Source organism: Tursiops truncatus, chromosome 15 (genome assembly GCF_011762595.2).
Source record: "Tursiops truncatus isolate mTurTru1 chromosome 15, mTurTru1.mat.Y, whole genome shotgun sequence".
NCBI classification, from domain to species: Eukaryota; Metazoa; Chordata; class Mammalia; order Artiodactyla; family Delphinidae; genus Tursiops; species Tursiops truncatus.
This window is the reverse complement of record NC_047048.1, coordinates 34,343,469-34,365,841: the sequence shown is the minus strand read 5'-3', so window position 1 is coordinate 34,365,841 and position 22,373 is coordinate 34,343,469. Positions and strand designations below refer to the sequence as shown.

Genomic DNA, 22,373 nt, shown 5'->3' with positions numbered 1-22,373 from the left:
TATCCCGTGCTTACAGATGAGGAAATGGAGGCACAGAGAGGTTAAGTAACCCACTCGAGGTCACAGAGTTAGAAAATGGGGAGCCAGTGCCAACTTGAGCCGAGTGGGTAGTTGGAAGGCATAGGATTGTGGGTGCTGAGATGCCACTTACCCCCTGGAAGGGGTGAGGGATGGCCACGGCCTCCTCCTCTCAGGATTGTTACAACAATTAAAACCAAACAAGATAAAGCATGGGAACTGCTTAGCACAGAGCTGGACGTCCGTTCTGGCTGAGATGGGCTGATGCAGGCGAGAGGCAAAGCAACACGGTGTGAGCCATAAATCTTCGTGCTCAGTGGAAGCAGCCGGGCACAGAGAACCACACTGCATGATTCTGTTCATAGACAACGCCCAGAATAGGAAAGTCGGTAGCAACAGAAAATGTCAGTTGCCGGGGGCTGGGAGTTGAGTGCTGGTGGGTATGGGTTTTTTTCTGGGGCGATGAAAATGTTCTGGAACTAGATAGTGGTGACGGCTGCACAAACGTGTGAATGTACCAACTGCCACCGAATTGTTCACTTTAGTATTGTTATGTGTGTTTTACCACACGCACAAAAAGCAGAGATCATCTAACTATATGCTGTCTCCAAGAGACACGCTGATTCAAAGACAAATAGGTTGGAAGTTAAAGGATAGAAAAAGATATTCCACACAAGCAGTAGCCAGAAGAGAGCTGGAGTTACTGTACTAACATCAGAACAGGATAGACTTTAAGACAAGAAGTGTTACTAGAGACACAGAAGGCTGCAGGGGTGGCTGAGGGCAGGTTACAGGGACCTCAAAGCTGGAGAGGTGGACACGATGTCTGAGGTGCCAGCCCCTCCGGAGCAGCCTGCTCCCGGCCTGCCTTGATGGATGAAGTCTCCTAGAATGCACGAGGACCCAGAGTGGCCCAGCCAGCTCACACAGGGGGCTGGTGGACAGGTTCGGAACTGGTCATGCCGCCCTCAGAGGACTGTTTGTGCACCTAGGAATGTCCCCACCACCGTTAGAGAATGTCGCCAAGTCCCAGTCTGGCTGAGGTTGCCAGGGTTACCACGCTGACCCATTGTCGGGGTTGCCATGGTAGCTGGTTCTAGGGCGGTGCAAGCTGCTTAGCTAAGAATCTACAACCCACTCCCACTGTCCCCCCAACTCCGGCCCACGTCAGCCAGGCTGGCAGACCAAATGCCACCCTTCATGGGGAAAGACAAGCCTTCCAGCCCCAGCACCTACCCCAGATGGGGTGAATGGTGCCCTGGAAACTAGGGCAGGCACCAAGGGGGCTTCTGGAGAGGTTTGGGAGGACCCACAGGTGCAGCACAAGGGGTGGTGCTCTTGGTCAGCACACCGCTGGGTTTGGGGGCTCGGGTAGGGCAGCAGGTCCTCACTAAGCAAGCTTAGATTGCAGTTTCTAACCCTCAGCATGACTGACGTTTGGGGCCGGATAATTCTTTGTGGTGGAGACTGTCCTGTGCACTGAGGGATGCTGAGCAGCATCCTTGGCCTCTACCCACTAGATGCCAGGAACACCCCATAGTCATGACAACCAGAAATGTCTCCAGACTTGCCAAATGCCCACTGGGGGCCAAATCGCCCCATTGAGAACTGCTTAGAAAACCTGGGCTCCCTGCTTGCTGTGCAACCTCCAGGGGGGCACCCACCCAGGCTCCCGGCGCCAGGGAGCATTTCCAGAATTGCAGGTTCCCAGGCCCTGCCTGCATCTCCCAGGCAGCCCTGAACAGGAGTTTTAGAAAGCTGCTCAGAAGCCCCTGGCTGTCTCTTCGAGGCCTCGGTTATCTCAGGTTATCTCATCTGTTATGATAACCCCTGCTGGCGTCACAGGGGAAAATCAGGGGCCATGTCCACTGTCTGTTATTAAGATTGTTCTGGCTAACCCCATTTCCATAAGTAAACTTGTGTGTCCCACTAGGGGATTGTAACAACCTGTTGCTGCATTTTTTTTTGAAATTTCAAAACTCCCTCCCCATTTTACTCCCCCAACCAAAATCTCCTGCTGTGTATCCCACAATTAAAATGATTTTAAATTTAAATTGGTTTTTGAGAATTCCAAATCAAAGCTTAAGGGCACGGAAGACCCTTTGGGGTTTTAGAGAATCAAGGTGAAAGTCATTGCAGTAATAGTAATGAACTTCCTGCGTTGGCAGTGTTCTTCCCAGGGTGCCGGGAAGAGCTATTGCATTCCTCCTTCCCTGGGAAGGAAGTGATGTTAGCATTCCCATTTCCCAAGTTCTGGCTCTGAGGCCTTGTAGACCAGTCTAGCTGATTGTTCAAGAGGATGTTTGTCTTGGACCCCCTTATCAGCCCTTGAAAGCTTCTGGAAGCACTTGGACCCCAGGTCGAACCTACATGCTTGAAGCCATCTTCAGACAGAGAGAAAGAGACAGAAAGACAGAGGGAGAATGAATGTCTGGACATTCTGCTTCCAAGAAGGGCAGCTTTCTAGAATTCGCTTCCCTGAACTTGGCTCCATCCCAGCCCTGATTGTGGCCTGAGGGGCCAAGTGGGATCTTCCTGGCTGTTCTCCCACCAACACAGTCCAGAGTTCGGGGCGTGACCCCCCCTGGTGAGAAGCAGGCTAGATCTGCTGTGGGAAACCTTTAACTGCATGTCCTAGGAGATCCACGAGAAAAGCGTCTTCCTCCTCTCCTGTGCAGCCCCTACCCATGGAGCAGCCCACCAGGCCATCGTTTCTGGGTTTGCCCTGTAGTTACCCATGGGAGAGGGGTATGATTCCTGCTCAGGTGATTTGGTCCCCTGGTTACACCCAGAGATATAAGGGGAGGGGGGAGCATCCCTGCATACGTGGGGAATCTGGACCTTGTAGATTTCTCTGAAAAGCATTTTTCTATCTACAGCAGATAAGGCCTTGGAAAACTGGTCTCTTAATATTATTATCACTCCCAGAAAAATTAACAGTAACTTGTGAATACCACCCAATAGACAGTGTTGCAGTTTCCCGCAGTTAAAACAAAAATGCTATTGTTTAAAGCTTTATTGAGATATATTCCACATACCAGGAAGTTCATCCATTTAAAGTATACTGGGGGCTTCCCTGGTGGCACAGTGGTTAAGAATCCACCTCCCAATGCAGGGGACGCAGGTTCGATCCCTGATCGGGGAACTAAGATCCCACATGCCACAGGGCAACTAAGCTTGCATGCCGCAACTACTGAGCTTGTGCATCTCAACGAGAGAGCCCACATGCCGCAAACTACAGAGCCCATGCACCCTGGAGCCTGCAGGCCACAACTACAGAGCCCGTGCACCCTGGAGCCTGGGCTCCACAACTAGAAAGAGAAAATCCATATGCCACAACTAGGGAGAAGCCCGCGCACCACAGTGAAGAGCCCACGCTGCAATGAAAGATCCCGTGTGCCTCAATGGGATCCCTGGACCACCAGGGAAGTCCCTTACCGTAATGTCTTCAGGCTTATCTGTAGCATGTATCAGTACTTTATTTTTTGGCCACATAATATTCCATTGTATGGGTAGACCAGATTTTGTTTATCAGTTGATGGGTATTTGGGTTGTTTCCACCTTTTGGCTATTAGGAATAATGCCACTACGAACATTGCTGTACAAGATTTTCTGTGAACATAGGCTTTCATTTCTATATACCTAAAGGTGGAATTGCTGGACCACATGGTAACTCTGTGTTTCAGTCTTGGGGAACTGTCAGCCTGTTTTCCAAAGAGGTGCACCATTTTATATTCCTGCCAGCAGTGTATAAGGATTCCAATTCCTCCACATCCTCACCAACACTTCTTATTTTCTGTCTTTTTGATGATAAACATCCTAGCATATCTCACTGTGGTTTTGATTTTTATTTTCCTGGTGACTAATGATGTTGAGCACCTTTTCTTGTGCTTATTGCCCATTTGTATATCATCTTTGGAGAAATGTCTGTTCAGATCTTTGCCCATTTTTAAAACTATTTATTTATTTTGGCCACGCTGGGTCTTAGTTGTGGCATGCAGGATCTTCCTTGAGGCACACAGGATCTTTTAGTTGTGACATGTGGACTCTTTAGTTGCGGCATGCGAACTCTTAGTTGTGGCATGCATGCAGGATCTAGTTCCCTGGCCAGGGATCGAACCCAGGCCCCCTGCATTGGGACTGTGGAGTCTTATCCACTGGACCCCCAGGGAAGTCCTTGCTCATTTTTAATTGGATTATTTTTCTTATATGTAGCTGGATTCAGTTTGGTAGTATTTTGTTGAGGATTTTTGCATCCATATTCTAGTTTTCCTGTGATATCTTTGATTTTTATCAGGGCAATATTGGCCTCATAGAATGAGTTAGGAATTCTTCTGGTTTTTGGAAAAGTTTGTTAAGAATTGGTATTAATTGTCCCTTAAATTTTTGATAAAAGTCATTGGTGAAGCCATCTGGGCTTGGGCCTTTTTTCACGTGTTGTTTTTGTTTTTGTTTTGCTAATTCAGTCATTTTACTTGTTTTAGGTCTATTCAGATTATTTTGTCTTGAGTCAGTCTTGGCAGTTTATGTCTTTCTAGGAATTTGTCCATTTCATCCACCTTATCTGATTTGTTGGCATACAACTGTTCATAGTATTCCTTTATAATTCTTTTTATTTCTGTAGGGTCAATAGCAATGTTCCCTCTTCGATTTCTCATTCTAGTAATTTGAGTCTTCTCTTTTTTTCTTGGTCAATCCAGCTAAAGGTTTGCTAATTTTGTTGATCTTTTCAAAGAACCAGCTTTTAGTTTCATTGATTTCCTCTATTATTTTTCTGTTCTTTATTTCAGTGGTCCCTAACCTTTTTGGCACCAGGGACTGGTTTCGTGGAAGACAATTTTTCCACGAACCAGGGGGTGGGGTGGTTTCAGGATGATTCAAGAGCATTATATTTATCGTGCATTTTATTTCTATTATTATTACATTGTAGTATATAATTAAATAACTGTACAACTCACCGTAATGCTGACAGGAGGTGGAGCTCAGGTGGTCATGTGAGCAATGGGGAGCGGCTATAAATACATATGAAGCTTGCTTGCTTGCCCGCTGCTCACCTCCTGCTGTCCGTGGACCAGGGGTTGGGGACCCCTGCTCTATTTCATTAGTTTCCACTCTAATTTTTATTGTTTCAGTTTTTCTACCTTCTTTAGTTTTATTTTGATCTGTCTTTTCCAGTGTCTTCAGGTAGAAGATTAGGCTATTGATTTGAGATCTTTCTTCTTTATTAATATTGTCACTTCCAGCTAAAATTTCTCTCTAAGCACTGCTTTAGCTGCATCCTGTAAGTTTTGGTGTGTTTGTGTTTTCATTTTAATTCATCTCAAAGTGTTTCTAATTTCCTTTGCAATTTCTTCTTTGGCCCATTGGTTATTTAGGAGAATGTTGTTTAATTTCCATATATTTGTGAACTTCCAAAAGTTTCTTCTGTTATTGATTTTTTTAAAATAAATTTTATTTATTTATTTTTGGCTGCACTGGGTCTTCATTGCTGCGTGTGGGCTTTCTCTAGTTGCGGTGAGCAGGGGCTACTCTTCATTGCCATGCGTGGGCTTCTCATTGCGGTGGCTTCTCTTGTTGCAGAGCACGGGCTCTAGGAGCCCAGGCTTCAGTAGTTGTGGCTCGCAGGCTCTAGAGCACAGGCTCAGTAGTTGTGGCACACGGGCTTAGTTGCTCAGCGGCATGTGGGATCTTCCTGGACCAGGGCTCGAACCCTTGTCCCCTGCGTTGGCAAGCAGATTCTTAACCACTGTGCCACCAGGGAAGCCCCTGTTATTGATTTCTAATTTAACTCCATTGTGGTCGAGAATACACATTTTGTATGATTTCAGTCCTTTTTAAATTTTTTTTTTTTTGAGGATTTTTTTTTTAAATTTATTTATTTATTTTTGGCTGTGTTGGGTCTTCGTTTCTGTGCAAGGGCTTTCTCTAGTTGTGGCAAGCGGAGGCCACTCTTCATCGCGGTGCACGGGCCTCTCACTATCGTGGCCTCTCTTGTTGCGAAGCACAGGCTCCAGATGCGCAGGCTCAGTAATTGTGGCTCACGGGCCTAGTTGCTCCGTGGCATGTGGGATCTTCCCAGACCAGGGCTCGAACCCGTGTCCCCTGCATTGGCAGGCGGACTCTCAACCACTGCGCCACCAGGGAAGCCCAGTCCTTTTTAAATTTATTGAGTCTTGTCTTATGGCCTAACATATGGTCTATCCGGTAGAATGTTCTATTGGGTTGGCCAAGAAGTTTGTTCAGTTTTTCCGTAACATCTTATGGAAAAACCCGAACGAACTTCTTGGCCAACCCAATATGTATATTCTGCCATTGTTGAGTGGAGTGTTCTATAGATGTCTGTTATATCCATTTGGTTTATAGTGATCTTCATATCTTCTGTTTCCTTGATGATCTTCTATCTAATTGTTTTATCCATTATTGAAAATCGGGTATTGAAGTCTTCAACTATTTCTCCTTTCAGTTATTTCAGTGTTTGCTTCATTTAGTTTTGGGACTTCATTGCTAGGTGCATGTTTGTTTATAATTATCATATCTTCCTGATGGATTGACCCTCTTATCATTATAAATGTACCTCTGTGTTTTAGTAACAATTTTTATCTTAAAGTCTATTTTGTCTGATATTAGTGTAGCCACTCTGCTTCTCTGTTGGTTACTGACTTGCATAGTATATCTTTTTCTATCCTTTTGTTTTCAACCTATTTGTATCTTTGAATCTAATATGTGTCTCCTATAGACAGCATGAGGTTGGATCATGTTTTCTTATCTATTCTGCCAATCTCTGCCTTTTAACTGAAATTTCAGCCATTTACATTTAATGTAATTACAGGTAAGAAGGACTTCTGCCATTTCACTATTTGTTATTTTTGTTATCTGAATGCCTAACTATGCACTAGACCCTTTATATAAATTATCACAGTTTTTTCATACCCATTTAATTACTGAGGAGTCTAAAATCTAGGAAGATGCAGTAACAGCCCCAGTCATTGTTGGAGCTGAGCTATGAGACCAACATTGCACCCATCAGCTCTTGCCTTGAAGTTTCCTCCCTGCTCCTCTGGCTTCCCCCTTACCCTCCAAGGGCCAATCTGCACATGCGGCCAGAAGTACCCTTTAAAAATATAAATCCAATAAATTCCTTGTTGATCTTCCAGTGGCTCCTACCAAAGGGCATGAGATGCTTCATGATGAGTGACTCCTGCTTACTGAACACATTCAAACCGAGGGTTGCCTCCTTCCCACTTAGGCCACCTGAGAGCTCAGAGCAGGATTCACTTCAGTGTCATTTTCTGGCCTCTGAATATGTTCCAGCCTAGGCCTTGGAAGAGCCCAAAAGACTTCTTGAACCATGGCCATCACCAGAGAGCTTCCACACTTTACTTGCCTTTTCCCCCAGCTGCACCTAACTTCACACTTTCCTTTCCTTTCTCCCTCTTCAGTCCATGAAGACCCTGCAGGATTTGCTCACCGACATTTATGCACTCAAGGTCACTGTTGAAACCCTCAGGAAGGATGTGGCCATGCTGAAGGACATGTTTGACAAGGTAGACCCTCCCCAGCATCCTTCATACTGGCCATGCTGCTTGGACATCTGGTGGTTGGGGTAACAGGGTAAATCCAAGAAGCCTGTTCTTAGTCAAAGAACACAGCTATGGGGGCAGGAGAAGGGGTCTGACATGGCTGAGCCACTTGGTCCATCCCACTGAACTCTCTGCAGCTTACACAATGATCCTCACCCTGCTGTGTTAAGACATCATTTGTAAGTGACAGAAACCTAGTTCATCCTGGCTTAGGCAAAAGAAGAGAATTTATTGTCTCATTTACTAAAAAGTCAGGAATGCTTTCAGTTACAGCCAGATCAAGATGTTCATACCACATACCAAGGTGCTCAACATCTCTCCCTCAGTGATGCTTTCCTCTGGGTTGGCTTCATTCTCACGCAGGTACTCCCCAAGTCCTGGTAACTCCAGGCTTATAATAGTCCATCAACTTATCAGAAAGAGAATACTTATTCCTTGTCTAGAAAACTTTGTTCACACTGAAAAGTGGAGTAAACCTAGCATAGGCATACATTCTAGCTCCCTCTGTAGCCACAAGAATATCAACCCAGACATGTTCTAACTCCTTACCGTGATGGGAAAGGATATGGAATCCCTGAAGTGTAAGGTCACAGCTGGTGAGTCAGAGCTGGGCTCCAAAGCCAGGCCTCAACACCCCAGGCTGGTGTTATGGCTGAGGTTTTACAACTTGTCCCCAAATAACATGATTTACTGTATCATCCCTAATACACAGGTCAGTGTACGTATTTGATCATGATGGCAACTGTGAGAACTTCAGTCTTGGGCTGTGTAGCTCCCATCTGAGCAGAAAGGGCACTGCCAGGAAACTGTCATGAAACACTAAAACAGACAGTTGGCCAAATCTGTTTGGGAAACAATGCCTTCTCAGCTTACCTCTTGGAGATTCTTAAGGTACTTTGGCCCATTAAAGGCTCTGAGAAGTCCTTCAGTATAGAAACCCATTGAATGTTTTTGGGGGTTTTTTTTTTACGGTACGCGGGCCTCTCACTGTTGTGGCCTCTCCCGTTGCGGAGCACAGGCTCCGGACGCGGAGGCTCAGTGGCCATGGCTCACGGGCCCAGCCTCTCCGTGGCATGTGGGATCTTCCTGGACCGGGGCACGAACCCGCATCCGCTGCATCAGCAGGCGGACTCTCAACCACTGCACCACCAGGGAAGCCCTGAATGTTTTTTAAGCCTAGCATTTCCCAAACTTATTTGCCCAGGGAACCCTTTCCCACTCAGTGGGAAACAGTTATTTTGGAATCTGTTCTTCCTTCTCCATCTCTTAGTTACCTACAGCTAAGGCTTTGCATTTGAGCTGGGGGAGAAGCAGGGCTGGGACCAGAACCTGTACCCACTGGCTCACAGGCTCGGCTCATTTGACAGATGCATCTGGAAAGAATAGATGCTTTCTCTGAAGATTTGAAAGGGCAGAACTGGAAGATGAGTGCACTGCAGTTGGAAGTGGTGAGGGTCTGGGGCCCATCCTACCACGCCAGACCCCCGCCCTCCAGGCCCAGGGGTGCTGGGGGCAAGGAGGGGTAGGAGGAGAACACAATCTGGAAAGGCCCATTTATTTGCAAGTGTGGAGGGCAGCATGGAGGAGGGAGCCACTGAGGGTTCCACACCCTCTGGGTTCATGACCCTTATTCCCAATCTCCTTCCCACCCCCCCAGATTTCTCTCCAGAACAAGATAACTACCATGCCCAAAACTGAGGACATGGTGCTCTGGAGCAGCCTCCATGAGGCCATGTTCACCCTGGTAAGTGAAGGAGGAAGCGGAGAGGCAGCATCTGAGCATCGGGGAAGGCGGAGTGAGGAGTGGGCAGGGTGATCGTTGAGCTGGTCTGGAGCAGCCCTGGCCAGCCCAGCCCCCTCTTCCGCAGGGAACTGCTCCACAACTGCTGGATGATTCCAAGCGGTGGCAGATTGCGGAACATGTTGCAGATCGACCTTCCTCAGACGGCTGAGTACCACGAAGAAGTTAGCCACGGCCAGGTCGTGGAGGCCATCCAGCGCCCCAGTTCCTGGAGACCATCTGGCATTACCAAGTCCAGGGCAGCTACAGGAGGAGGAGTCTGCCCAAGCAGCTCTGCTTCCCAGGGCCCAGGGGCCGGACCAGGCCCAAGTGCTCGAACCTGGGCCTGCACCTGGACCTGGGCCTGCGTTTGGACCTGGGCCTGCCCCTGGACTGGGGCCTGCCCCAGGTCCTCAGCCCACACAATCAGGATCCTGGCCTGTACCACCACGAGGCTGGCCTCCTCCCAGAGGCTTGCCCGGGACTAGCTTGGGCTGTTTCCAGCCTGGCCTAGGCCCGTCGGGCTCCCTGTCTGCCCAGCTCCGGGGCTCTAGGACCCTACCCCCAGCCACGGAACTAGGCTCAGCTTAGCCTCATTTACTGCAGTCATGGTCTCGCCAGGGAGACACATCCAAGCTCTCAGCTCTCTCAGAAAAGGAGGAGAAATATTCCTCCGTGGAAGTGGGAGTCCCTCAGGATGGAGCCCCAAGGGCTGAGGCCTCCACGGAAGTACTCCCTAAGGGATCCCCGTCTGCGGTTCAGCAGATAAAATCCAATGCTGCCATTGCAGCTGCTGCCGCAGCCACCTTCACAGCTGCAGCGACATCGGCAGCCCGGGCAGCTAAAGCGGCTGCCAGGCTGGTCAAGGACACCCCGGCCACCAAATTGGCCACCATAGCAACAGCCGTGGCCGCATCCGGGCCCTTAGGGGTCCTTGCAGACATCCTGGGCACAGGGACCTCCCGTGGGGCCTTCACCGAGGACGGCGAGATGGAAGACTTGCAAGAGGTGGACTGTGAGGACGTCCTCTCTCCTTCATTCTCTTCTGCCCGTGTCCCTCCCAACATGGCCCTGTCGCAGGCCATGCTGGCTGCCAAACAGGCCATGACCCCTGAAGACAAGAAGAAGGCTGTCAGGTGTTCCATGAGCCACATAGCCCAGATGCTCATTAGACATGACTCCCTGAAAGAAGAGTTTTCCCAGCTGTCATCCAACCTGCATCAGCATATGACTTATCTAGGTAGGCCTGGCCTGGCTTCTGGAAGGGTAACAAGGGCTCAGGCCCTCCCTGTGGCCTTTGAAAAGCACCTCCTCTCCTTCATTTAGCTGCCCCAACAAAATGTGCATTCAACCATTAGCCATTCATTCCTTTGGCTTAAGCATTAGCCTCTTACTAGTCTATTATTTTACAATGAATGTACAGTGAGGTCTTATCTTAGGGAAGAAGGGTGGTTAGGGTCTAAAGTTGGTGCTCAAGAAGGAAAATCAAGTCAAAATTACTCTTGGAAATTCCCTTTCAATAGCCCATAAAATAGTACTGCTGTACAGTATTTTGATAAGTCCAGATCAACCAGAGTGTCTAATAGCACTGAATAGACCCCAGATGAAGTGGTCAATTTGGGATTAGGAACAACAGCTGGGCAAACATATGTTTTCTTAAAGACTACAGTCAGGCTTCCCTGGTGGCACAGTGGTTGAGAGTCCGCCTGCCGATGCAGGGGACATGGGTTCATGCCCCGGTCCGGGAAGATCCCACATGCCGTGGAGTGGCTGGGCCTGTGAGCCATGGCTGCTGAGCCTGCGCATCCAGAGCCTGTGCTCCGCAACGGGAGAGGCCACAACAGTCAGAGGCCCGCATACCGCAAAAAAAAAAAAAAAAAGACCACAGTCATGTTCTAGGTGGCAGTAGTACCAATAGACTTATGATCCCAGTTCATGCCCATGATGGGCATATGTTCACTGTGGGGAGTGGGAGGAGAATGGCCTACCCTAGTGGTTCTCGACCTTAAGCTCACCTCAGCATCCCTGGGGCGCTTGGTAAGGCACAGGCTGCTGCGCCCAGCCCCAGATCTGACCTGTTGGTGTGAGTGGGGCCCTAGAATTTCTCTTTCTAACCCATTCTGGGGGATGCTGCTTATGCTGCTGTTGGCTCAGGGAACCCACTTTCAGATCCACTGTCCTCCCCTCTTTGAATCATTATCTTGCTTTTTCGCTCTCTGCCAGGTGTAATAGTTGAATTAGCCTAAGTCAAATCCATACATGGTGCCACCCCTGATGGGCAGTGCCATTCCACAGATCTTGAAAAAGAACTTCGAGCAGCTAAAAAGAACCACATCGATCTCTGTGAATTCTGGGGCACAGCTTAGGTCATGATAGTCATGAATTTAAATATAAAACATAATGCCATAATAGCCCAAACTCTACTTCTGACTAGTTGCCATTTTTGTTAAGAAAACTAAAAATAGGTTGTGAATGTGTCTTGGCTACAGTGTTTCCTACCCTCCTAGCTGTGTCATGTACATCACTTTTTGGCCTCTCATCCAAAACTGGATATAGGGCACTTTTTTTTTTCACCCCTCTCCTTTTATGTTAAATCCCCCTTTGCATCTTGTTATGAGATAATACATTTCATAAACTCTCACAAGTAAATACTCCATAGTTTTTCTCAGGACCATGTCTGGGAGGGCAATAAATTCCAGAGAGGTTTCCCTAATAGGATAACCACGAGGCTGTCAAACATCTGAAATGGGGCAAGTTCAAGTTCCCATATGGTCCAAGCACAAAGTGCACACCAGATATTGAGGGCTTAATACGAAAACAAGAATGTGAAATATCTCGTTAATCATTTTGTTGATCACATATTAAAATGATGCTTTTTTTTTTTTTTTTTGGCTGCGCAGCTTGTGGGATCTTAGTTCCCTGACCAGGGATTGAACCCGGGCCCTCGTCAGTGAAAACGTGGAGTCCCAACCACTGGACTGCCAGGGAATTCCCAAAATGATGCTATTTTGGATTATATTGGGTTATGGACTTCCCTGGCGGTCCAGTGGTTGACTCCAAGCTCCCGATGCAGGGGGCACGGGTTCAGTCCCTGGTTGGGGAACTAAGATACTGCATGCCCCACAGTGTGGCCCCCCCAAAACCCACATGGATTATATTGGGTTAAACAAAATATTTTCTTAAAATTAATTTCACCTGGGACTTCCCTGGTGGTCCAGTGGTTAAGACTTCACCTTCCAATGCAGGGGATGTGGGTTTGATCCCTGATCAGGGAGCTAAGCTCCCACCTGCCTCGGGGTCAAAAAACCAAAACATAAAACAGAGGCTATATTGTAACAAATTCAATAAAGACTTTAAAAATGGTCCACATCAAAAAAAAAATCTTTAAAAAAATTAATTTCACCTGCTTATTTTTAGATTTTTTTTTTAAATTTTCACTAGAAAATTTTAGATGATCTCAAAGGTCCCCAAGCTCACAGCATCTCTCTGTTGGAAAGCACTGCCTTAAATATAACAGAAGCAGGTGGAACTCTAGATGAAGCATCTTCCCCCATCCCTGCCCCCAACAGCCACCCCCTCCTTTGCTTTCAGCTAATATGGGAGCCTCTTCCAAGCTTGGGACAACGGCGGACGTATTGCAAGAAAAGATTGGCAGCCTCCAGAAATCCAGGATGAGGGTCAGTGTCCCGGGCAGAAAAGGCATTTGAGAAGACGATGGCTTGAGGTGATGGCAGACTCCATGGCCAGAGCCAGGTGGAGGCCCTGCCCTTCTGGATGCAGCATTTGTCCTGGAGCTGAAAGGAGCCCTGGGGAGGGAGTGGGGCTCAGAAGGGAGGTGCAGCCCCGCGGAGGCAGGTCTGCCCCGGCTGGTGCAAGGCTCCCAGTGGTGGGCGGCCACATGGTTCCCTCTGACAAGTGTCTAAAGTGGCAGTTGGCTGGCAGGCTGGGGACGCCCTGGTCTGGTACTCTCTTGAAGTCCCTTCCCAGCCGTGGCGACCTCAGAAGCAGAGGCCTCTTGTGTCTATGTCTCCCCCTTGTAGGAGGAGGAACTTGAGAGAATTTGGGGCCACCAGATAGAGATGATAAAGGACCACCACCTCGTGCTGGACAGGGCAGTGGACAAGCTCCAGATTCGCCTGGATGAGTTTAAGGTTCGGAGGTCCGGAAGGGCCCAGAGGAGGGAGGATTCCTCATTGGGACATTCAGATTCTCCCCAAAGATTTCACAGACACCCTGAAGGCAGGGGAACCAGGGACACTTTCCTGGCATTTTACTGTGTGTAAGTTATACTTCCATGAAAAGCAAACAAATCCCGCCACCTGCACCCCCAACACATAAACAAGAGGGCCTGAACAGGATCTGTCTCGTTCACCGCTTGGGTCACCCACGCCAGAAGGGTGCCTGGCACAAAGTGAAGGCTCAGAATGTGCTGAATGAGTCGGTGAGTGGATAAGAGGATTTCTTGGGCCAGCTGTTCATGTTCATAACCTTTCCCCTAAACTGGCTTGTTCCCGAGTTCTCACACCATGGGACCTGTCCGGAACAGCAGAGTCTGACATGAGAAATGTGAGGACGATGCAGAGCACCTCCCAGGGGTCATTCAACCAGACACCTTCTCCCTTGGGCTCATTGAGCTGGCCTGATGACCCTGCCCTGATGACCTCGGGACCAGTCCCATCTGTGCCTTGTCCCAGAGGCATCCCAGACCCTTGGGGAAAGGATCAAAGTTATTCCCGGTGGGAGGAGATGACCCCAGGGTATAAAGAGACAAAATCCCAAACAGATCCACCTGAGGTGATTTCCATAGAGGGCTTCTGATTCCAAGTCAGGGGGCTGTTGGTGGGATGCATTAGGGTGTGGGGAGCGAAAGGCGAGGGCACAGCTCCCCCTCCCAAGGCGGTCACACAGAGTGACCAGGCTAGCGTGCACAAGGCAACTTGGACGGGAGAGGAGTTCATTGAAGGTGAGCCGATGCCCAGCCCAAGTGGGGAAAGAAGGGAGTGCCTGGGCCGTGTGTGGGCTCCCAATACACGGTTTCAGGCCCAGACTTTTGTGAGCACCAGGATCAGGAACTCCATAGTCTCCTGCCAACTCTGCGCCCTCATTTAGCCACTGCTTTTCAGAGAGACTGGGATGCCATGTCCTAGGGACCTATTGGTGTCCTTCCTGGTTGGAGACTGGGGCCAGTTCTTTCAGCACTTCTGATGTGTGTCCAGCACCATGTCCTGCCCTGCTCGGGGTGGCGGGGGTGGGTGTAGGATCTGCCTCCAAGGAGCTGTCACTCGTCACTCGTTGAGAGAAAGTCAAGAGGAGTTTGGCCAAACAGACCAAATGGATCAAGTCAGCCTTTGTCCAGACTTCCTTCCTGCCCGTTGTGCCAGCAAGAACTAATTGCTTATAAAAGTGAACCCTGGAAGGATCAGGAGCTGGGCTTTGTACCCAGCACGCTTCATTAAATAGTTCTTAAATGAACATGGGCTGCAAGAGATCAGCAGCCTCATGGAGCCCTTCCAGTAGAGGAAGGATGGAGGGCAGACACCTCTGCCCTGGTTCTGTCGCAACATCGGGACTAGAGAGGAAACACCGCTGTTACTGTGTTACCTGGATGCCTGGGAGAAAATGTTCTGGACCTAACAGGTGGCACGAGAAATCCCCATTCATTCCCTGAGTCATTCAGCCAACGTCATTGAGCCTTCACTGTGTGCCAGGTGCCCTTCCAGGGCCCAGCAATACAGCAGTCAACAAGATGGACAGCACCAAAGCCCTTACGTGTTTTTTGCGGGGGAGCAGTAGTATCTGCTTTCAATGAAAGTATGCTTTACGCACAGTAAGATGCCCAGGCCTGAAGTGTAAGAGCTAGATTAATTTTTGCCTCTTGGTACACCCATGTCAGCACCACCCAATCAAGATGGAAATGTTTCCATCACCTTAGAGTGCTCCTCTTGGAGTGTTTCCCACTAAGAACCCAGCAGGAAAATAAGTGAGGATAGAACTCTTTCTTACTGACCCAAATAATGTGAAAACATTATTTGCCCTTTGCAAGTGGACAGGTGTCTTTTATAAGCCAGAGGCTGCATTCCAAAGCCATTCTTGGAACAAACTATTATATCCAAGGCTCTGGCTTGGTGCAGGAGGGGAAGGATAAGACAGCTGATGTGTATCAAATGCCAACTCTCCTAGGAAAGTGCCATTTCTAGTCCCCTCAGCATCTTTGGGACAAGAGTGGTATTAATGCCACTTGAACTAGGAGGAAACAGATTCAGGCAGAGTAACCAGCCAGTTGGGAGGCAGCCTGCTATTGTGGTTGGATAGGCCTGGGTTTCAATCCCGATTCTGCCACTTAGTGGGTGTACCAGTTTCCTGCGGCTGCTGTAACAGATGACCACAAACTGGATAGCTTAAAACAAGACATGTACTCGTTCACAGTTCTGGAGGCTAAAAGCCCCAAATCAGGGTGCTGGCAGGGCCTTGCTCTGTCTGAAGCCTCTAGGGGAGGATCCTTCCTGGCCTCTCCCAGCTTCTGGTGGCTCCAGGTGTTCCTTGGCTTATAGACGCATCACTCCAATCTCTGCCTCCGTTGTCACGTGGCCTTCTTCTCTGTGTGTATATCTGTGTCTTCAGGTGGCCTCCTCATCCATGTGGGCTGCCCTAATCCAGTATGACCTCATCTTAACTAATTACATCTGCAAAGATCTATTTCCAAATAAGACCATGTCCACAGGTTCTGGGCCGGCATGAATTCTGGGGAGGACATTAGTCAACCCAGTACGCAGGTTACTGTGGCAGTGGAAGTTAGAGGCTCCCGGCTCCTCTTTATTTCTAGATTTTAACTAGGAAGAGCCAAGTGGGGATCTAAGTGTTAATGTTGGGCCTGATGACTCCAAAAGGTCAGCTCCCTGCTAATGTGGTGTTGGAGGAAGCAGCCTGACACAAGGCTGAAGCAGGATCTCCCTTCCATTACCTCCGCCGTCCATCCTAGACCTTGAGACCCATCTGGGGCAAGGTGGATGTGAAGGAGCTTTGCATTAATTAGAATTAGGTTCATCTTGGGACCTCCGTGGTGGTCCAGTGGGTAAAGACTCCACGCTCCCAATGCAGGGGAACTGGGTTCGATCCCTGGTCAGGGAACTAGATCCTGCATGCATGCTGCAACTAAGAAGTCCACATGCCGCAACTGAGACCCTGTGCAGCCAAAATAAATAAATAAATATTAAAAAAAAAAAGAATTAGGTTCATCTTTGAATAACATAAAACTCCCAAATAACTGACTTAAGGCATAAGTGTATCTCTCTTTTACATTCAAGAAACTCAGAGCTGGTATTGAACTCCATGGTGTGTCACTTCCATTCACAAGGACACCACATGGTCCAAGACAGCTGCTGGCACTCCAGTCATTAACTCTGCTTCCAAGCCAGCAGTGAAGAGGACACTGACCCACTTCCATTTACACCTCAGTGGTCACATCAAGCTATATGGGAGGCTGCGAAATATAGTCATGATTCTGGTCTGCCAGATGCCAGCTGAAAGTTGGGGGTTCTGTTTCTGAGGGTAAAAGGGAGACCAGATATGTAGGGAGAAGTAGAAGCCTGCTGCCAGCTTTGGAGGAGGAGTGACCCTACCCTCTGGGGACATGGCCCATTGGATGTGAGGCTCTTCCCAAGCAGGTTAGCTGGCTGCTGCTGTCATAGGGAGGGCCCAATAAGTGGAGAGAGGGCAGAATTAATGCAGGGAGTTGTTTTTTCATGGAGTCATGGGGATGGGAAATAAGGTTTTCCCCTGACCCTGGGGCACAGCATGTGTGGAATATAAGTGCTTGGTGGGTGAATTGACTCTCATTCTCACGGGGATCCCATTACAGATCAGAAGAGATGCACTTGTCTTAAACATCTAGGGACCCAAAGCATCAGCGTTTGTTTATGCTTTCCTTCCTCAGGTCTTCCTTCCTTTCCTGTGTAGCCACCTGTAGTTCTGTGAGGCCACCTCCAAGGGGACTTCTTCTGCCAAGTCCCATGTTCCTTCCCTTCTGATCTGGGCACCTGGAGCCCAAGCCTTCCAATGTGCCACCCGCCTGCTGTCCACCTGGCCCCATTGTCCCTTCCTAGGGTGGATGTGGGAGGTAGAGGCTATCCTCAGGACTTCCGAGGATACCTGACATGCCCTCTGCTTCTGTTCTTAGGTTGTCCATTCTCAGATTAAAAACCTAGAAATGTACAAGGCAGACAAAAGTGCGATGGAGCAGGAGCTGAAAGAGGTGAGTGAGCAGAGATTCCTCTCCCTACCCCCTCCCCTATCCTGAGCCCAGCTTTCCCACCAGGATAATGGAATCATCCAGCCAAGACAAAGGCAGGCAGACTTCCGGAGTCTCCTTCCACCTTTATCATGTAGAAAGTTTGGGGGAAGTTCTCAAAAGTTGTTCCATCAAATCCTATTTTCAGTTAACTCAGGATTAGTGACAATTTTTTAAAATTGAAGTATAGTCGATTTACAGTGTTATGTTAATTACTGTTGTACAGCAAAGTGATTCAGTTATACATAAACATTCTTTTTTAACATTGTTTTCCATTATAGTTTATCATAGGATATTGAATATAGTTCTCTGTGCTATACAGTAGGACCTTCTTGTTTATCCATCCTATATATAATAGTTACAACCCATTCCATCCGTCCCCCAACCCCCTCCCCCTTCGCAACCACTAGTCTGTTCTCTATGTCCATGATTCTGTTTCTGTTTCATATATAGGTTCATTTGTGTCATATTTTAGATTCCACATATAAGTGATATCATATGGTATTTGTCTTTCTCTTTCTGACTTCACTTAGTATGATAATCTCTAGTTGCATCCATGTTGCTGCAAATGGCATTATTTTGTTCTTTTTAATGCTGAGTAATATTCCATTGTATATATGTACCACATCTTCTTTATCCATTCATCTGTTGATGGACATTTAGGTTGTTTCCATGTCTTGGCTATTGTGAGTAGTGCTGCTATGAACATAGAGTGCATGTATCTTTTTGAATTAGAGTTTGTGACAATTTATGTGAATTTAAAAACCGTGCCCCTTCTCCATCACAGAAAACCTTTGCTTCAATCTAATGGTTGTGTTTGAGCCAACAGAGACCCCAAGGTTGAATTTAAGCCAAGGCTGGGTATCTAGGGTCCCAAACTAGAAAAACTGACCAAAGTGGTCTGATCTCCCCCAGCCTCTTCCTGCTCCCACCCCAGCAGCCCTGCCTCCCTGAGTCCCATCTCTCTCTAGAAAGCCGACAGGCGCTCCCTGGCAGGCAAGGGAAGCCGGGCTGACCTGGACGCAGTGGCGATGGAGCTGAATGAGACGATTCAGGGCATGCTCTTCAGGGTTATGGCCAATGAGGATGACTGGAAGAAGACTGTGGAGCAGCTGGACAAAGACCTACGCACCAAGGTGAGGACCCCTGTATTAGTCACCACCTTCTGCATAACAAACTACCCTGAAATTTAGTCCCTTAAGACAGCAAACGTTCAGAGTTTCTGAGGGTTAAGAATTTGGGAACAGCTTAGCTGAGTAGCTCAGGGTCTCCCACGAGGCTGTAGTCAGGATGTCATCCAGGGCTGCTGTCATATGAAGGCTTGACTGGAGCTGGAAGAGCTGCTTCCAAGATGGCGCCCTCACATGGCTGTGGGCAAGACTCCTCACTTCCTTATCACACGGATCCTCCTTAGGGCTGCTTGACTGGCCTCACAACATGGCAGCCAGTGGGCCACCCAGAGCACATGGTCCAAGAAAGCAAGACAGAAGCTGCAACATCTTTGATGACTTCACACTCCATCATTTCTGTAGTATCCTGTTGGTTACACAGGTCAGCCCTGTTCAGTGCGAGAGGGGACCATATGGGGGTGTGAATACCAAGAGGTATAGTTGTGGAGCATCTTGGAGGCTGACCACCATAACGCAAGCAAAGGGACATGGCGGGCAGAGGGGGTGTCCTGCTGGTCATTCATTTATTCATCATTTAATGATCACCTGTGTTGAGCCAGATCCTGGGGAAATGTTGATAAGAAGTCATAGCCTTAATGTGTACCATCCAATAGAGAGACAGGAACAGTCAGGCCAGCCATTTCAGCGTTGTGTGGTTCCTGCAGCTGGGGTGGCTGGTGAGGACAAAAGAGCTTGCGTTTAGAATCAGGCAGCTCTGGGTCCGAGTTGCAGCCCCACCATGATTGGCAGTATGTCTTGAGTTATAGAACCTCTTCGAGCCTCAGTTTTCTCATCTGTAAAATGAGGATTTATTCACTCATCATCCACCTATTGGGTACCTCTGATGCTGGTTAGCGAGGATATGACGATAAACAAAACAGATATGGAACACACTTGTCATAGAAATCATACAAATCAATGCAGGATTATAGCCGGGGTAACTCAGTTATCTACAGAACAACTGACCTGTTTTTCTTCCATAATTCAATGGCAGGGTGAAAAAAAGTAGGACAGAGACTGTTCTAGATTAAGAGAGTCTCAAGGGGCACAACAACCAAATGCAACACACGAGGAGACTTACTTTGTTTCCTGGTTCAGTTGCTCCAACTCTGAAAATGGGCTGGGAATTAGATCAATGTCAAGAATGACTGCTCATTATGTTAGATGGGATAATGGTATTGCAGGCATGTAAGAAAATTAAAATATTTGAGTGAAATGTTATGATTTCTGTAACTTTTTAAAAAAACACTCTATCAATTCCCTGGCGGTCCAGTGGTTAGGAGTCTGTGCTTCCACTGCAGGGAGCACAGGTTCGATCCCTGGTTGGGGAACTAAGATCCCACAAGCTGCATGGCATGGAAAAAAAAAAAGAAAAGAAACAAAGAAAAAAAGGCAAATGTAGCAACATGTTAATAATGATTAAATCTACATGGTGGGTATATCAGGGTTCATGATTCTAGTCTTTTCTCCTCTCTATGTGTCTGAATTTTTTTCCTGATTGAAAGCTTTTTTGTTGTTTGTTGGTTGAAGTGATCCTATCCTCATTGCTCTTCTTTTCTTTGTGTATTTTAATTGTGGTAAAATTCACATGACATAAAATTAACCATTAACTATTATAAAGTGACTAATTCTGTGGCATTTGTTACATTCACAGTGTTGTGTGGGCACCATTTCTATCTAGTTCCAGAGCATTTCCATCCCCCCAAAGGAAACCCCAGGTCCATCAAGCAGTCACTCCTCACTCCCTGCTCCCCCAGCCCGTGGCAACCACTAATCTACTCTCTGTCTCTGGATTACCCTATTTTGGACATTTCATATAAATGAATCACAGTATGTGACCTTTTGTGTCTGGCTTCTTGCACTCAGCATCATGTTTTCAAGGTTTACTCATGTTGTAACATGAACCAGGACTTCTTTTCTTTTCTTTTCTTTTTTTAATTTTTTTGGCCACACTGCATGGCGTGTGGGATCTTAGTTCTCCAGTCAGGGATTGAACCTGTGCCCCCTGCATTGGAAGGCAGAGTCTTAACCACTGGACCACCAGGGAAGTCCCAGAACTTCATTTCTCTCTAGGCTGAATAATATTCCGTCAAATGGATAGACCACATTTTGTTTGTTTGTTCTCTGTTGATGGACACTTGGGTTATTTCCACCTTTTGAATAATGCTGCTATGAGCATTCACATACAAATTTCTGTTTGAACACCTGTTTTCAGCTACTTTGGGTAGATACCCAGGAGTGGAATTGCTGGGTCGTATGGTAATTCTGTGTTTAAGTTTTTGTGGGGGTGATATATAGTGATGTCTGCAATTAACTCTCAAATGGCTCAGAAAAAAACAAAAACACACATACATATGTATAGAAAAAGAAAACATGACGAAATGTTAAAAATTGGTGAATTTCAGTGGATATAGGAGTATCCTTTGGACTATTCTTGCAACTTTTCTGTAGGTTTAAAAGTTTCTGAGGGGGGGCTTCCCTGGTGGCGCAGTAGTTAAGAATCCACCTGCCAATGCAGGGGACACGGGTTTGATCCCTGGTCCAGGAAGATCCCATGTGCTGCGGAGCAACTAAGCCCGTGTGCCACAACTACTGAGCCTGTGCTCTAGAGCCCGCGAGCCACAGCTACTGAAGCCTGCGTGGCTAGAGCCCGTGCTCCACAACAAGAGAAGCCACCACAATGAGAAGCCCGCACACCGCAATGAAGAGTAGCCCCCGCTTGCCACAACTAGAGAAAGCCCGTGCGCAGCAATGAAGACCCAATGCAGCCAAAAATAGATAAATAAAATAAATTAATTAAAAAAAAAAGTTTTTGAGGGACTTCCCTGGTGGTCCACTGGTTAAGAATCCGCCTTCCAATGCAGGGAACGTGGGTTCAATCCCTGGTCTGGGAACTAAGGTCCCACATGCCGCGGGGCAACTAAACCTGTGTGCCACAAATACTGAGCCTGCATGCCACAACTAGAGAGCTCACGTGCCGCAGCTACAGAGCCCATGTGCTCTGGAGCCCATATGCCACACTACAGAGAAGTCCGCCTGCCACAACGAAGAGCCCGTGCCCTGCAACGAAAGATCCCCCATGCTGCAACTAAGACCCAACGCAGCCAAAAATAAATAACTTTTTTTAAGTTTTTGAGTTTTTTTAAGTTTAGAATGTTGGGGAAAAGAATCTTCTTGGTATGCCATGCGCTTCCTGTAGTGTTTGATTAGCAGGTAAGTCGATGCTGGCAGGTGGTCCCTTCCGGAGTGAAGATTCGTCAGGGCCCAGCGGTGCTAGCCTAGCTGATACCACCAGTGTAAACGTATATTCTCCCCTTATAAGCAGCAAGTAATTTGGGGGTAACTCTCTGTCACTCTGGGAATGGCCATTGCCTCATTGGCCATTCTCCTGGTATTGATAGTTTCCTCCTAAGTTGAGGATTGTTGCCTGAACCCATTATTTCATTAAGGGTTACAAAATGGTGATTTTTCTAATCCTAGCATTGCTTCTATATCAGCTAGAAATCTGTAAAGAAGAGCTTTCCCTCACCAACTTGAGC

At 47.7% G+C, this 22,373-nt stretch overlaps 1 protein-coding gene across 1 annotated transcript in view; it reads left to right on the top strand.

Moving 5' to 3' along the window:
- Positions 1-22,373, top strand: part of C15H16orf96 (chromosome 15 C16orf96 homolog) — a 40,571-nt gene that overhangs the window by 5,025 nt on the left and 13,173 nt on the right. Inside the window, 9 exon segments of the mRNA XM_073793234.1 lie at positions 7,458-7,562; positions 8,966-9,046; positions 9,256-9,342; positions 9,467-9,501; positions 9,543-10,618; positions 12,970-13,055; positions 13,419-13,529; positions 17,555-17,629; positions 18,637-18,801. Coding sequence (XP_073649335.1) covers positions 7,458-7,562; positions 8,966-9,046; positions 9,256-9,342; positions 9,467-9,501; positions 9,543-10,618; positions 12,970-13,055; positions 13,419-13,529; positions 17,555-17,629; positions 18,637-18,801 — 1,821 coding nt within the window.